We start from the raw sequence: 16,789 nt of genomic DNA, 5'->3' as shown, positions 1-16,789 counted from the left end.
TCCTACTTCCCCTCCTGGCTGGAACCCAAGCCTTTCTTGGAAAAGGGTGAGGGGAGGAGAATATATATATATATATTTTTTATCTCTCTTCAAGCCATATTTAGAATGACCAATATGGATACTTATAACTTACATGGGTATCATAGAATACCCATATATACTCTCTCTACCAATATTAGGATCAGAAAAAAAAGTCAATAACTAAAGGTGCAACATTTTCAGGATCACAATGAGACAAATCATATTTTTATACAATAAATACCTGCAATTTCATGGCTGTGGGGGCTTGGTGTGGGAGCTCCATTCAATAGCAGATCATAATCCCTTCATAACTCAAACTTAGATAGTTGCTTTAGGCCCAGACAGGTTAAGTAATTTGCCTATAAATTACTTTTCCAGTGAATCTCAGAGGCAAGATTTCAATCAGGGCTTTTGAAATCCAAGTCCTTCTAAAACACCCTACTGCTCCTTTTTAATATTATTTTTTATAAATTCAAGTTTTTTGAATGCAAAAATGATTCTTCTTGGCACATATGTATTTGTTTATTTTTAAACAAACAAAGGGATATGTGTGTTACACCGAACATGCAAAACAGCTGGGTTTGGTCATATCAGTGACTTTGCTGCTGTTAGAGTAAGAATAGCTGCATTATAATCACTAAGTTTGCAATTGCACAATATGCGGATTGTGCTTAGTTACTATGATTTTGTTATTATTGTTCTTAGAAATGGAAATAAACTCTTTTTTGTGTTTTCATTTTTTGCTTTTTGAAGTAATGTTATAATTTTATTTCCTCTCAATTACATGTAAAATTAACATTCAGTTAAAAATTTTTTTGAGTTCTAAATTTTCTCCCTCATTCCCACCCTTCTCTTGTTTCCTCCCTTCATCCTTCCTGGGATGGTAAACAATTTGATAGAGATTTTATATGTGCAATCATATAAAACATTTTTATATATTAGTCATTTTGTGTAAGAGATCTCAAATGAAAAAAAAGACAAAGAAGAAAAAGTGAAATATTCTATATTTTAGTTTGCATTCAGATTCCATTATTTCTTTCTTGGAGACCAGATGGCATTTTTTTTGTCATGAGTCTAGAATTGTCTTGGATCACTGCATTGCTGAGAATAACTAGGTCATTCATAGTTCTTCATAAACAAAACAAAACAAAACATTGCTGTCACTATGCCCAATGTTCTCCTGGTTCTACTCACTGTACTTTGCATCAATTCATGTCTTTTCCAATTTTCCCGAAATCATCTTGCTTGTCATTTCTTATTGTACAATACTATTCCAACACTATAATATATTACAACTTCTTCAGCCATTCCTTATGATGAAAAACCCTTCAATTTCCAATTCTTTGCTCCCACAAAAAGAGCTATAATATTTTTGTGCAAATAGGCCCTTTTCCCTTTATTCATTTTGTTTTGAAATAAAAATCACTTCCCATCAAACATCCTTCCATCTAACTACATTTCCTTTAAATAGTTTGGCCAAAAGTGTTAATTATGGTAAATGTGACTGATAGAGGATCCCATTTTTCACATTTGTACTTTACTGTTTATTAACGAGGAAGCTTGTGAGCTTGAACTTTGATAACCCTTTAACCAGCAGTGTCCATTGTATTTGACCAATGATGCTTTTTTTTTTTCTGTTGAGACATTGTTTTAATCATTGGATATATTATTACTTTGGATCTACTCTCTTTTTTCTATATATCTTTGTGCAAATCTTATATGCATATATATTACTATGGCTAATAATCTTTTTTTATTTTATTTAATTGATTAAGACAAATTTTCCATGGTTACATGATTCATGTTCTTTCCCTCTCCTCTCCTCACCCCACTCCTGTAGCTTATGTGCAATACCACTGGGTTTTACATGTGGAATTGACCAAGACTATTTCCATATTATTGATATTTGCACTAGGTTGGTCATTTAGAGTCTACATCCCCAATCAAATCCCCATTGACCCATGTTATCAAGCAGTTGTTTTTCTTCTGTGTTTCTACTCCCACAGTTCTTTCTTTGGATGTGGATACTGTTCTTTCTCATAAGTCCCTCAGAATTGTCCTGGATCATTGCGTTGCTGCTAGTAGAGAAGTTCACTACATTCGATTGTGTATGGCTAATAATCTTGCATTATATTCAAATGCCAGTTTGCTCAGGAAGGTCCCAAACACTGGGCACACATTTTGTTCCTAACTTTCCCTCCCACCCCCAATTTTTATATTCACAAATAATACTGCTATGAAGATTTTTGTTTGCTGTCTTTAACTCCTTGGGGCAAAATCCCTGTAGTGGGATTTCTGAGCCAAAGGATATAAACAATGTGGTAACTTTTCTTGCATAATTCTAATTTACAGCTCTATCAGCAAAGAAGGGGAAGCTAGATGATTTAAAGGATAGAGAGCCTGAAGTCATGAAGACTTACCTTTCTGAGTTCTGGTCTAAGACACTTACTAGCTATGTGACCTTTGGCAAATCATTTAACCTCAGTTTACCTCATCTGTAAAATTAGCTGGAGAAAGAAATGGCAAATTAATATTTTTTCCAGGAAAACCCGAAGGGGGGTCACAAAGAATTGAACTGAAATGACTGAACAATGAGAACAACAATAACCAAAAATGAATTAGCATGCTTCTCTTTCTATGATTCCTCTAACATTGAATTTTCCTATCTTTTTTATGACTGTTAATTCAGTGGAAATGAGGTGATGCTTTAGAGTATTTTTAATGTCCACTTTCTGATCATTTGTGATCGCTAGTACTTTTCCTAAGTTCTTTATAATTTGCATTTTTTATTTTGAACTGTTTGTTCCTGTATTTTGAAAACTTGCCTATTATAAAATAACAGAGTCCTGTTTCTGTCAGTTCTCTATAGATTTATGTAACAGAGACGGTTTCCAAATCAATCTTTTCTTTGAATTCTCTCTTACATTGATTTTATGTGTGCAAAAGTTTTGTAATTATACATAACTAATATTGTCCTTTATAATTTCATCTATTCAATATCGTCCAAACTCTTCTTTTAAGAGCAACAAAATATGTCCATATCATCAGTGGCATTTAGGACTTGTGAACCCTGCCTAGACTGCATAATTGTCCTATCTTAAGTCTACTTCAAGGTGACTGGGAGAGTGGAGTTTCCATCAACAGAATTTAAAAAGGGAAAAGATCAGATTTGGGAGATTAATTTATACTTTGGACCTGTTGAATCTGAGATATCAGATAGCTAAGTGGAGATATCCAATAAGTAATTAGAAATGCAAGATTTAAATTCATTAGATAGCAGATTGATGTTATTGCTGGGGCATTGTAATAGGTATCAGGAGGATTTAGGTTCATCATCCTGCCCCAGACACTAGCTATGTGATGCTGAGCAAATAAGTCACTAAGTCTTTTTGTGTCTTAGTTTCCTGATCTATTCAATCAAATGTTTGGATTTGATGGTCTCTAACGTCCCTTCTGGAATTATGATTCTTTTATCCCATTATTATTTCTATATATGATTTCATCCACATAGAGGTGATAGTTGGAGATGTGCCAGTGTATGAGATCATGAAGAGTAAGAGTGCAGAGAAAGAAGAGGGCTAAGGATGGAACCATGAGGGGGTGTCTACATTAAGGACATGGAAGGAAGAAGAATTAGTATGGAAAGGGTCAGAGGAGAAGTGGATAGAAGGACCAGGAGAGTGCAGTGTCACTGATGTCTGGGAAAGGAAGAGTATGAAGACTTAGGGAGAGTGACTAAAACCAGATCAATAGTTTTAATGCTGATATTAAAGCCAGTAAAAGATCCAAGAGGATGAATACTAAAAAAGAAACCTTTGGCTTTATCAATTAGGAGGTCAGTAAGGACAATTCAGAGAGAGATTTCAGTGCAGTGCAGTGCAGTGAGGTCATGTTACAGGGCCTGAGGAGTAAATGGCTGATGGGAAAGCAGAGGCATCAAGGAATTAAAAAGTATCCTCAGATCCCATGTAATCAAATCTGTAGCTGAACTAGAATTTTCTCTCTAGGATTCCCAAGTAGTCATTCAGCTTTTTCTTAATGACTTTTACTGAAGAGAAATCAACTAGTTCACCAGGCCACCCATTCCATTTTGGGACAACTCTAATTTGAAATTTTTTCCTTATATCAAGCCTTCAGTTTCTTTGCAACTTCCACATAATCCTCCTAGTTCTGTCCTCTGGGGACAAGTCTAATCCACATGATAGCTTTTCAAATCCTTTGACAACTACTATGTCCTCCCTAAATTAGTTCTTTCAACTGAGAGCAAACTAGAAGAAAGTTTTTATTTGTTTCTAGGAGGGGATAGACTTACATTTGTTGATGAGTAGAGGAAAAAGGAGCCAGGACATAAGGAGAAATTGAAGATTCAGGACAGTAAGACTCATTGAATCAATAAACATATATTTCTTTTTGGGTCCCTGCTACTCAGCATAATACCTGGTACTTAGTAGGTGCCTAGTAGGTGCCATATACTTTGCCAAGCACTGGGGAAACAAAGAAATATAAAAAGTAGGTCTTGCCCCTGAGACAGCAAAGACAGTAAACAAATAAATAGCTACTAACAAACTTTATGCAGGCTAAACTGGAAAAAACCATCAGTGGGAAGGCATTGGAATGAAGAGGGACCTGTAGAAGGCTGGATTTTAGCTGAAACTTGCAGGAAACTAGGAAAGCCCGGAGGCAGAGATGAGAAGGGAGTGCTTTGGGCATGGAGGATGGCCAGTGAAAAGGTCTGGAGTTGGGAGATGATGGAAGGAGCCTCAAGGAGGCCAGTGCCACTGGATCAAAGAGTATGTGGAGGAGGTACAATGTGTGGTCAGGGCAGGTTATGAATGGCTTTAAATGCCAAACAGAGGATGCTAAATTTAATCCTAGGGACTATAGGAAGCCGATGGAATTTATTGGGAATGAAGGGGTGACAGAGTCAGATCCTATTTTAGAAAGGATGGGCTGGAGTGGGGCAAGACTGTGGCAGGCACACCAATTAGCAGTCTCTTACAATTGTTCAGGTGTGAGGTGATGAGGACCTGTACCAGGGTGATGGCAATGTCAGAGGAGAGATGGGGGAAGATAAGGGAGACCTTACAAAGGTAAAATGAATAGACCTTGTCAACAAGAAGGGCCTCTACTTCCTATGAGATGGGTGAAGGAGAAAACAGTGTTATAAGGCATCTAGGTGACATGGAATGAGGAGGAGGAGGAGGAGAAAAAAGGGAACTCTCTTTGAATGTCCTCAATTTTTTTTTTAGTAAAAAATGAGGTAAGCTTCTTAGTTGAGAGGGAATTATAGATGGATGAAGACAAATCTTGGAGGAGTTAAGGGGTTATGGGATCACCGGTAGTTCCAGTTGAAGGGATTTGTACTTAATAGGCAAAGTTTGAAAGCTTTACTTTTTTTTTCCACAATGAAAAGCATTAATATAATTTAACCTTTTAAAGGAATAATTTATTTATCATTAGAGATATTGTAGTAGCCCTACAAAAAGTCAGTTAGAAGTACTATACAATTGCCACTTTAATAATGATAAAATGCAATTACAAAAAAACAAACAAACCTTTAATGGCACCAAAGACATGTATTATATCATCAGAATTGAGGGGCCATTAGCATCACATCAAAAGGAAAAAATGTGTTAGGAGGCAGCAAAGCATTATACATATATATATACAGCAAAGGCAACAAAACATATACAAAGTATAGCAGTACTGGTTGTTCAGCTGTTCAGTTGATTCTTTGTGAACACCTGGTCACATAGCATACCTGGCCCTTTTTCCCTCCACTTTTTTTTTTTAATAACCCTTACCTTCTCTCTTAGAAATGATACTAAATATAGGTTCTAAAGCAAAAGAGTGATAAGGACTGGGCAATTGGGCTTAGGTGACTTGCCCATGGTTCTCACAGCTCAGAAGTGTTGGAGGCTTTGGTTGAACCCAGGTCCTCCTACCTCCAGACCTGGCACTCTATCTACTGTGCTAACTAGTTATCCTTCCTCCAGTCTCCCTTAAAATCTGTCCAATTTCATAAAACAGCACTGGTATCAACTCAAATAGAAACAGCAGTCACTAAATCGTAATGCTACCTCATAATAACTTAGAAAGTCACATATGAACATTATCTATATTTTATTGCATTTTTATTTATTTTGTTAAATATTTCCTAATTATATTTTAATCTAGTTCAGGCAGTCCTATTTGACATCTCTAGAGTACAAGACCTGGAGTCAGAAAGACAGTTTAAATCCCACCTCACTGGCTTATTAAATAGATAAATCACTTAAACTTAGTCCCAGTTTGCTCAATTTTTAAGTAGGGATTAAAAAATAGTTGTAGTATTACCCTCAAAGGGCTGTTCATAGGACCAAATGGAATATTCACAAAGTTCTTGGCAAAGGAAACGGTGCTATTTAAATTATTATTATTATATTTGAAGTATTCTTTATTGCACTTAATCTACTACTTTACCATGCTGTGCCTAAATCTATTAAGCCCCTACTATGTGTCAGGCACTGTGCTAAGTGCTGGAACCTTATAAAGGTTATTATAATGATGAATAAGTGAACAAATGAAGCACTTACTAAATGCAAAGCACTCTATTTAGGATACAAATAGAAAAGGAAGACAGTCCCTGCTCTTAAGAAACTCATTCTAATGAAGATGGACAGTTTCAGCTGCCAGTCAAATTATGAATAAGGTGCTGGGTCAGGAGTCAGGGAGACCTAGGTTCAAATCCTACCTCCCATCTTTACTAGGTATGTGGTCTAGGAAGGTCATTTTAACCTCTTCATTATTCAGACAATTTTCAAGGATTTATTTACTAAATCTTAGTAAATTGTTGAAGGGAGATCCCAAAGCTGGTGAAATGACAGAATTTCTCCATATTTGTTGTTATGGGATGAAGCTTTATGGCCCTAAAGAATGAATAAATTTAAATAACAAAGGTAGGATAGTATTTATGGAAAATTCACTGCATCAGAAAGCCTTGGATTCTAATTTTGGTTCTGTTACTAACTAGCTTCCTGTCTGAGTAAATCATTTCAATTCTCTTTCAGTTTCCTCCTGAATCAAAGGGGCTATATAAACAAGATGACCTCTAAGTCCCTCTAAATCCAGCAGTCTGTCGTTTTATTTAATTTTAATTGAAATAGTAAACATTTTTTCATTGGATGTCTAGAAAAAAATTTCTTGCAGGGTGAACAGTAATGCAGAGAACAGTTTGTTACCAGACTCTAGTTTTGTATTATTTACCTAGGTTTCCATCTTTCATAGTAGCCCAATAAAGGAACTCTTGTGGGAGGAGAGTTATGCTTAATTTTTTTCTTTGTTCCTTGTCTGGCAGTCTAGAGGTGGGAAGAAGAACTGAAGGGAACATTTGTCTTTTTTTTTCTTTCCTTTTGTGCTGGGTTCTGAAGACTCCTGTCTTCCTAGATGCAAACTAAAAATGTAATAGTAGCACCAAACAGTACAGGTTTTACCTGTTGACTCAGGCCTTTAACAGGATAAGACTCTAACAGGAACAGAATGTTAATTTGTCTTATTTTTAACCTTCCCTTTGAAATTCAGCCTTTTTATTAATGCACCTGGACCAATCAGCTGAGGCTATCAGCAACCCTTATATTTTAATCAACAAAGAAAGACAAGCAAACAAAACAGCTTCTGCAACTGGAGAAATGGAGACAGTCTTAAAGTCTAGCTGAGCTTCAACCAGTGAGGAAAACTGGAGCCGCGTGTGCCTTTCAAGGTTTCCCAGGAACATAAGTATACCAGGAACACATACCAAAGCCTCCAGAGTTTGCACATAGATCACACAAGAAAATCTACACACATGCCCCAGGCAGATATACATATGGTACGGAAGAGGGGAATGAATAAAGGGTGGAGGGACATTCTGCTGAATCCTAAGCAAAATATCCCCTGAATTCAATATGATAAAAGAGATAGGGAAAGGCAGGCAGGCAGGCAGGCAGGCATACAGACAGATAGCTAGATAAGGAGGCAGGGAGAAAGGAAAGCAGATGGATGGCCAGTAAGGACAAGAGACTGACAGAGAGGCTGTAAGATACACACAGACAAGAAGAAAGACAGGCAGGTAGAGAAGACAGACAGTAAGACAGACTGACAGGCAGGCAGACAAACAGACTGATAAGAGTGTAAGACAAATAGGCAGGCTGACAGATTAAGACAGGTCGGCAGACAGATCCTGGGGACGTAAGTGCATGTGGGTGTGGGTGTATGTGAAAGGAAGCTCTCCAAAGCTTTGCCAAAGTCCACGGCCAAACCTCATGTCACCCCGGCCCACTCGTCCTTGTCCATGGCCCGCACTAAAGGAAACATTTAGCTCCCAAGGTTAGCCCGAATCTCCGTTTCCCAGCCTCTTCTCGTCCTTCCTGCTTTCCTCCCATCTTCTTTCCTTCCCCCTAGGCTCGGGCGGAAGGTCGGGAGCTGAGTGCGGCCAAAGCTGCTCCCCACCCCCGCCCGCTGCACAGAGGCCAGCCGAGTCCGCAGTAGCCGCGGCGGGGCGGGCGGTCGGTCGCAGGAGCTGCATTGGGAGCTGCAGCAGACTAGCCAGCGGCGGCGCGAGTCCATGGCCAGGGGTCCGGCCCAGCAGCCGCAACAGAAGCAGCCGCCGCCGCTTTCCTTCTTCAGCCCCTGCATGCTATTCGGGTCGCTGGCAGACCCAGACAGGGAGCAAAATGCCGAACACGTCGGGCCTGGACAAAGCTTTGAAGATGTCTCTGCAGAGGAAATCGAAGATCCATTCGTCAGCGGGTAGGGCAGGGAGGTGGTGGCGATCCCAGGTTGGGGGGCGGAGGGCGGGGGGCGGGGATGAGGTTGCTGCGCTGCCTTGGGAGGGAGGGGAGGAGGGAAGAGAAGGAAGGACCAGCCTGCAGGGCCGAGCTAGGGGAGGGGGCTGCACCAGAGGAGTGCACCAGCCAGCCTGGAGGGGTGGGCGGGACTGGGCCACCAGTGCCAGGCTGTTATCTGACACACCCTTGCTCCTCCCTGGGACATCTAGGTTCATGGACATTTTCTGCTTCCACTAGAGCAGGCCAGAGGCCCAGTGTGTGTCTAAGAGATATCCTTGGCTCCCTTTACCCGGGAAGCACAAGATAACAGCTGCTGCCTCTTTAATGGTGGAGGATAGTAACTGGGGGGAAAGGAGTCTGATAAGAACCAGTCTTTTTGCCTCTTCTGCAAATTGGGCAGAGATGGGGTGAGAGGGGGTGCCTCTGTGTATATGCCTACTCCTTAAATTACAGTGCGGCGTTTTGCTGTCGAGCCAAGGGCGCCCAGGGTTCTGAGGTCGGGGTGGTATTGCTGTAATTGGTATGGAGAACCCCGGACCCTCTTCAGGCTGCAGGTGAAGCCTGTTGGTTCTCCTAGGTTTGCTTGATTTGTGCATTGTGTTGTTGGGGTTGGGGTGGAGCCAGTGGTTGAAAATGTTTACTGGCAGTTTTATTTTCTTTCTATCTGAACCCCCAAACTAGCCCCCTTAAACAGAACAAACCCACTCAACCCCAAATTTGGAAGGACAGCCAAAGCGTATACTGAACACAAAGAGCTCATAGTGTACACATTGTAAAGATGTGTAACTCTGGGCAATTTAAGATACTAAGTTATATATCCTATTGCAAATATTGATAATATGGAAATAGGTTTTGATAAATGATACATGGAAATCCCAGTGGAATTATTCGTTGGCTATGGGAGCGAGGAGGGAGGAGGGAGGAGAGAGAAAGAGGGAGGAGGGAGTAGAGGGAAAGAACACGAATCATGTAACCATAGAAAAAGATTTGAAATTAATTAAATAAATAACTTGAAGAAAAAAGATATAATGGAAAAAAACATTGAACTTGAAGTTAGAAAATCTGAGGAGTTTTGACTCTGATACAATAGCAATGTGACCTTTGGCAAGTCAAATGATCTTTTCTATTTTCTAGTCTCAGTTTCTTCATCTATACTATTATGTGTATGACCTTCCTCAATACAAAGTGTTTTGTATCTGGTCACGAACCATGTGAGTGAGTTACTCTTATTTTTAATCCATTACAATCTAGATATAACAGGCTAATGCCTTGATACCTCTAATCTTATAATCTTGATAAGCATATAGTTTGTTTTTGTTTATAGTTATGGAGAAGTTCCTTCTGTGTCCTGTATGGTTAAGCAGAATAGGCTGCCCTGCTTCCTGTGACCTTGGGTAATCTCGATTTCACTGTGATGAAAATTGAAATGTGACCTTCACTGCATGACTTAAACATTCATATCTTGCTAAGAATTTCCTGAAGGCTTGTGAAGAGACTTGCTTTGAGGAAGGCACCTTCTTTACATTTGGAAGCTGTTAGCTTTCTGATTCCAGGCTTTATATAGAGAAGAGAGATGTCTAAATATAATTGACTTTCATACTTCAGGTATTAAATATCATGAATATGAACTGTCCTCTGCTGATACTACCACTAAAGATGTTTGTCTCGGGCATCAAAGCCTGCAAACCTAGAAGTCCCCTTAATATTTAATAGACTATTTGAGATTCTGACTTTTCCAGTGGTCATAATTTACATTTTTTAAATTAGTAGGAAAATGAAGACAATGAAATAAAAACAACAACAACAGATACATTTGGAAAGAATGGCAGCACTTGAGTTGTGGGGCTTCCTCAAATAATCATGATAAACTGATAAAATATTTAAACATTTATAAGGGAATATCAAAGCTAGATATCTCTGACACTTTATGTTCACCAAAAATAAGGTTTATTTTTATTCTAGGAATAATTGAGGTTATATTTTTGTATCCAAGTCATTTAACTAAAGAACAAGGCTCAGTTAATCTGTTTTCAGGTTTCAAGACTTGCACCTTACTTTCATGGAAGGCAATTATATGACTTTATTAGTAGATATTCCCCTACAGACAGTTCTATACATTATAGTGGTTTAAATCAATAGCATGAACTGCTTTCTAAAAGCATCAGTACTTCCATGATTTGGGCAGTTCATTGTTTGAACAAATTCTCTTATTTGAAATGATTATTTGAGAAACTTACAATAGCATAAGACCAATGGATAAACTTCAGTTTCCTGCTGTACATCTTCTGAAACATGAGTGTCATTTCCTTTGGAAAAAGTGTATCACAGACTAGTGTATCACTAGAGCTAGCTGCAAAATTATGTACTTGGTTACTGATCATTTAGTTCTCTGAAACATGTATATATATGTATATATATCCATAAGGGGGTGCTGTATTAATCCAGCTGCTTCTACATCTCAGTTAAGACCCTAAGAACAATTACTCATTGGTACATCACCTGTATACATATGTCTTCGATGCTGAGTTCTGATATTCATTTAAGGATATTTGTGTGTCTACCAATCAAATCTCTCAACTTGTTCCCTTACCTGCTTGGCTAATGCCTTTCTCCCTCACATTCACCAATGAAAAGTCTATACAAAGCATCATTATTTTAGTAAATAGTTTAATTAGATTAAGTAAAGAGGTAATAAAAGATAAATGCATTGCATCAATATATTCTTACATTCCATTTAATCCCATGGCCATCCCTAACTCCACAGTCTCCCCAGCTCAGGTCTGGATCACAGAACTACAAGAATCAATATCTCATCTCCCAGGTGTAGCCCAGGGTATAAGAAGGCAAAGTCCAATAGATATAGGTGTGAAATCCCTTTACACTCTTGCTGAGAATAGAGTTTAGGCCACTTGCCCCTTCACCCTTAGAATATGAGCTTTTTGAGAACTGGGGCAGTGTTGTCTTTCTCTGAATCTCCAGCACTCAGCACAGTGGCTGGCATGTGGTAAATATTCACTAAAGACTTGTTTACTAACTGGTGGAAAGGCCAATTACTCTCAGCCCTTCTCAGGTTCCAGAAGGAGCTTCTGTTGCATGGGGCCTCCCCACTACTTTTTTTCTCTCCTTTCTTCAAAGCTCATGCTATTCACCAAAAACTTTGATGGCAGCAGGGGAGTTTAGAAAGCTATAGTTGGAATTAGGAAGATCTGAGTTTGCATTTTGCCTCTGACAGTTATAAGCTATGCCACACTGTGTATAAATGGAGATTTTGAACCTTTGACTTCATTCCCCCGAAGTCCTTAATAATTTCCCAAAATTCCCTATAATCTCTCCTTCATCTCCATGTTGGCAAGACCATGTTATTGGTATTTAACTGTCAGTAACTCCTCCCACTCCCTCTTTGGCATGATGTAGCAATCAGTGGTGATGGTGGTAAGGTGGGGATTGTAAAATGGCTAACCAGCCATGGGCACATGGTTTTTATTTTTATTTTGCACCCTCTTTATTCCTTGATTTCTAATGATCATTTAATAAACTTTCTTAAAATATAACATTTTTTATTATTTGAGATCTAATTTTAATTTTTACAGCTGGGCAGGTGTCTTCACCTCAATTTGTAAAACAGGAATAATAGCACCTACTTCAGAGGGTGGTTTTGAGAATCAAATGAGATAATTTACATACAGTGATTTGCTATATAAATGTTAGCAAAATCATCACTATCATCATTGTCATGTTTGAAATTCATTGAGAAGGGATTAGGAGATTAGGTCTAACTGATTCCTGAGCCCAGGGACTGAGAACTCAGCATATCTGTTGTCATTTCTCTCCTTTCTTTATGTTCAAAAATCAGTGCGGAGGGCTTAGAATCCAATGAGATACTAAGGACTCTACTGATTGATCACCTTGCCTCTCTAAAATGCTTTAGTGTAGAATGTAGTTGCCTATTTACTACCTATATACAATTGCTCTTCTCAGAAAACATTAAGAAACCTAGTTTACCTTGCAAATATTTTTCCATCTAATTCCAGTGGTGGAAGGAGGAGAATAATATAATGAAGGAGATATTAATGATAGGATTGATAAAGGAAATGTTCAAGGAGGAACATGAAAGGAATTTCATCTCCTATTTGTAATCCTATTCCTCCTTATGGTTTTGTTGTGCATTATTTTTCAGTTGTGCCCTATTCTTTGTGACCCTATTTGGGGTTTTCTTGACAAAGATTTTGGGGTGGATTGTCATCTTCTTCTCCAGCTCATGTTATAGATAAGGAACTGAGGCAAACAGGGTTGAGATGTGCATAAGGGTACACAACTATTAAGTATTTGAGGTCAGATTTGAACTCAGGAAGTTGAGTCTTCCTGACTCCAGGCCTAGCACTCTATCATTGTGCCATCTAGCTTCCCATTCCTCATAGCTACTGTTCTAAAAAGCAGACAGATGACTTCCTCCTTTTTAATATCATAAAGGCCATTGGACATGAGCAACATCAATCTTATGGATTCTTAGAATTGGAAGGGACTTTTGAAATTATTTTGTCAGTCCAACTTGAAGAAGAGCCTCCTAACAAGCTTCCCTAGTTTCTTTCCATCTCCAACCCATCCTTCACACTGTTGATCCTACTGATTTTCCAAGAGTAGCTCTGACTATGCTGTCCAAGAGCTCAAAATCCTTTACTGTCTAATGAATAGTCTAAACTTCCTGTATGATATTGAACCTTCTGCAATCTGGTTCTAACTTATATGTACTCTATACTCCACTGAAATGGAAATATATTAGAAGGAATGACTAAAAAGAGTTATGTTTACTTATGGCTTGATTTTTATCTATTTAAATGTAAATAAAATCGTAGATTTAGAGATGGAAGGATATTATAGATAATCTATTACAACTCATTTGACAGATAAAGAAACTGAAGCCCAAAAAGGTTCATTGATTGCCTCAAGGATACAAAGTTAGTATGTAGAGTAACTGGGATTCCAGACCAGGTTCTCTCAGTCCAAATGTGTCTTTGTTCTTAAATTTGCTAGGCCTGCATTGGCCTTTTTCTTCAAATCTCTACTGAAATTTGATGCCTTTATTAAGACTTAACTGAATTCGAAAGTTGACAGAGCCTATAAAGCAGGAATTCTTTTTTTAACCCTTTTTTAAACCTTACCTTCTTAGTAGGAATTTGAAGACAATAGAGCAGTAAGGGCTAAGCAATTGGGTGATTTGTCCAAGGTCATAATAGTTAGGAAGTATCTGAGTTCAGTTTTGAACCCAGGTCCTCTCGACTCTAGATCTGGCACCCTATCCACTGTGCTATCTAGCTGCCCCCTGATACAGGAATACTTTTTTAAAAGGTATTAATAAAACATTTTTAATAAGTATTTAAGTATCAGTAGGTTACATAGAAAAGAACATAATCCTTAAAATTAAAACACCTATAAAGAAGTCATACAAATACTTTGCATTGAATTTGCAGCTTTCTTCCTCCAACAATATTGATTTTTCTTCCTCTATTTCAAAATCAAATTTTCTGGATTGATCCATAGGAGCACAGATACAGAGGTAGAAGGAATCCCGTAGAACACCTTGTCTAACTCTCACATTGTACAGATGAATATGAGCAAACTGAGACCCATGGAGGTTAAGTGACTTATCTAAGAATACACAGGTAGTGTCAGTCATACTTTAAACTCAGGTTTTTTTACTCCAGAGTCAGTATTCTTTCCAATATACCATGGTGTCTCTTATCTTAAAAATATATTGGTGAAGTTACATGTGGTGCAAATTTAAAAAATTTATTTGCTCCCAATTATATGTAAAAAGAATTTTTCAACATTCATTTAAAACACTTTTTGAGTTTCAAATTTTCTCTCTCTCCTTTTTATCCTCCCTCCTTTACTTCCACTCATCCCTCCCCCATATCCAAGTAAGTAAGCGATCTGATATAGATTTTACATATATAATCATATAAATCACTTCCCCATATTAGTAATTTTTTGGGAAGAGATTTCAAGTAAAAAAAGAAGGAAGAAAGTGAAATATAATATTTCAGTCTGCATTTAGATACCATGAGTTCTTTCTCAGAGGGCAGATGACATTTTTCATGAATCTTTGGGATTGTCTAGGATCACTGTATTTCTGGTAACTAGGTCATTTGTGGTTCAAAAATATTGCTGTCATTGTGTACAATATTCTTCTGGTTCTGCTCACTTTGCATCAGTTCATGTAAGTCTTTCCAGATTTTTCCCAAATCATCCTAATGCAGGAATTCTTAACCTGAGGTTTATATACTCAAAAGCATCCTTAGGTAGCTTTCAGACGGTCTGTGGAAAAAACAAACAAACACCTCTATCATTATTTGGTTTCCTTTTAATCTTTTTTATATCTTTTTAATATATTTTATGCATTTAAAAACATTCTGAGAAAGAATCCACAGGCTTTACCAGATTCTGAAAAAGGTCCACGACACACAAAAAATTAAGAATCCCTGCCATAAAGGGAGTTTAGAGGCAATTCCCTCATTATACAAATGAGGCCCAGAAAGATTAAATTATTTTTTCCAAGTTTGTTATAAGTAAAAATTGATCTGGAGGCTTATTACCAGATTTATAAGCATTTATTAGTAAAGAGAGTAATATTGGTAGAGGGAAAGAAAGAGAAAGAGAGAGAGAGAAAAAGAGAGAGAGAGAGAGAGAGAGAGAGAGAGAGAGAGAGAGAGAGAGAGAGAGAGAGAGAGAGAGAGAGAGAGAGAGATAAGAGAGAGGTCTTAGCCTTTCTAACTTTCTAACTTAAAGTAAGACCAGGTCCAGGATTCCAGCCTCAGAGATGGCTAAATAGATAAGCTGGGGCGGCAGGGAGAGTCTTTTTCATCTTGAGTCCCTTTTGAATTGTCTTGGATATTATTGCTGATAACAGTTGTCTTTCACAGTTGATCTTTGTACTTTTTTGCTGTTACTGTGTACAACATTCTCCTGGTTCTTCTCATGTCACTTTACATCATTTCATATGTCTTTCCAGATTTTTGGTGATCATCTTGTTTGTCATTTCTAATGGGCCATTGTTAAATGAATATACATAAAACTATGTATATTCTGAGAAGAAAGACTGATTTTTATTCAGTAGCCTTCAATTTTAATACTCTTAGTAGAATGAAAATTTAGTTATACTGTGGGACTTTTAGGAAAAGAGGAGCACAATATAATGTCGAAATCTGAAAAAAGATTTCACTGACAGATATATAATAGCTATTCAAAAAAATATTTTTGTGCTTATTATGTGAAATACTATGCTTGATGTTGATGGAGATAAAACAAAGATAAATATGACATTGTCCCTATTCTCAAAGAGTTTATGATATAGTTTTAGTGATATAAGCAACAAAGACCTTATATGTCTAGTATTTCTAATAACAATTACTCCTAATATATTGATTCATCCAAACATAGTTAGGAAGAGACTTGACAGAAATGTTATATTTCTAAATCAAATCATTTTTGGATTATTTACTCTTATGTACTCTAAACCTTGTGAGGGTAGCCATCTGGTCGTCAATCCATGGTGAACCAGGGCTTTGCTCAGCCAGCATGTGAAGACTGCTTCGGCTGAACAGACGGAAGAAACCAATAAGAAGGTTCAACGGCTGAGAGGGCAACGCAGCAAAGCACTGTGGAGTGCTTAGGGCATGTTGGAGCACAAAGGACAACACGGCCATCCAATGCAGCTGAGGAAGTCTCCAGGTGTAACGACTTTTCGTGCCACTGGACCCAGGCTTCCAACGCCGAGAGAGTGGGACTGTCTCTGTGCACTGACTTTTCCACTTAAATCTCCTTCACACACAAGTGTTTTTGCGCACACTCATCTACATCACAGATGAAAGTGCACGAAGACAATCGTCATCCTCGGCTACCAAGAGACTACTACTACTATTGTTAAATGAAAACCAAATTGTGAAAGCCTGTGTGTCTTCTACATA

General features: G+C 38.0%; 1 protein-coding gene across 2 annotated transcripts in view; it reads left to right on the top strand.

Annotated features, from left to right (window-relative positions):
- Positions 1-8,527: 8,527 nt before the first annotated feature.
- ATP8A2 (ATPase phospholipid transporting 8A2) overlaps positions 8,528-16,789 on the top strand; it is an 860,692-nt gene continuing 852,430 nt past the window's right edge. For both annotated transcript variants that reach the window (XM_056794696.1, XM_016421852.2), the window contains exon 1: positions 8,528-8,787. In XM_056794696.1, coding sequence (XP_056650674.1) covers positions 8,712-8,787 — 76 coding nt within the window. In that variant the 5' untranslated portion in view covers positions 8,528-8,711. The remainder of the gene's footprint in view (positions 8,788-16,789) is intronic.

This window comes from Monodelphis domestica, chromosome 4 (assembly GCF_027887165.1).
Source record: "Monodelphis domestica isolate mMonDom1 chromosome 4, mMonDom1.pri, whole genome shotgun sequence".
Lineage (NCBI taxonomy): Eukaryota > Metazoa > Chordata > Mammalia > Didelphimorphia > Didelphidae > Monodelphis > Monodelphis domestica.
The sequence above is the reverse complement of the archived record's forward strand: the minus strand, read 5'-3'. Positions and strand labels throughout refer to the sequence as shown.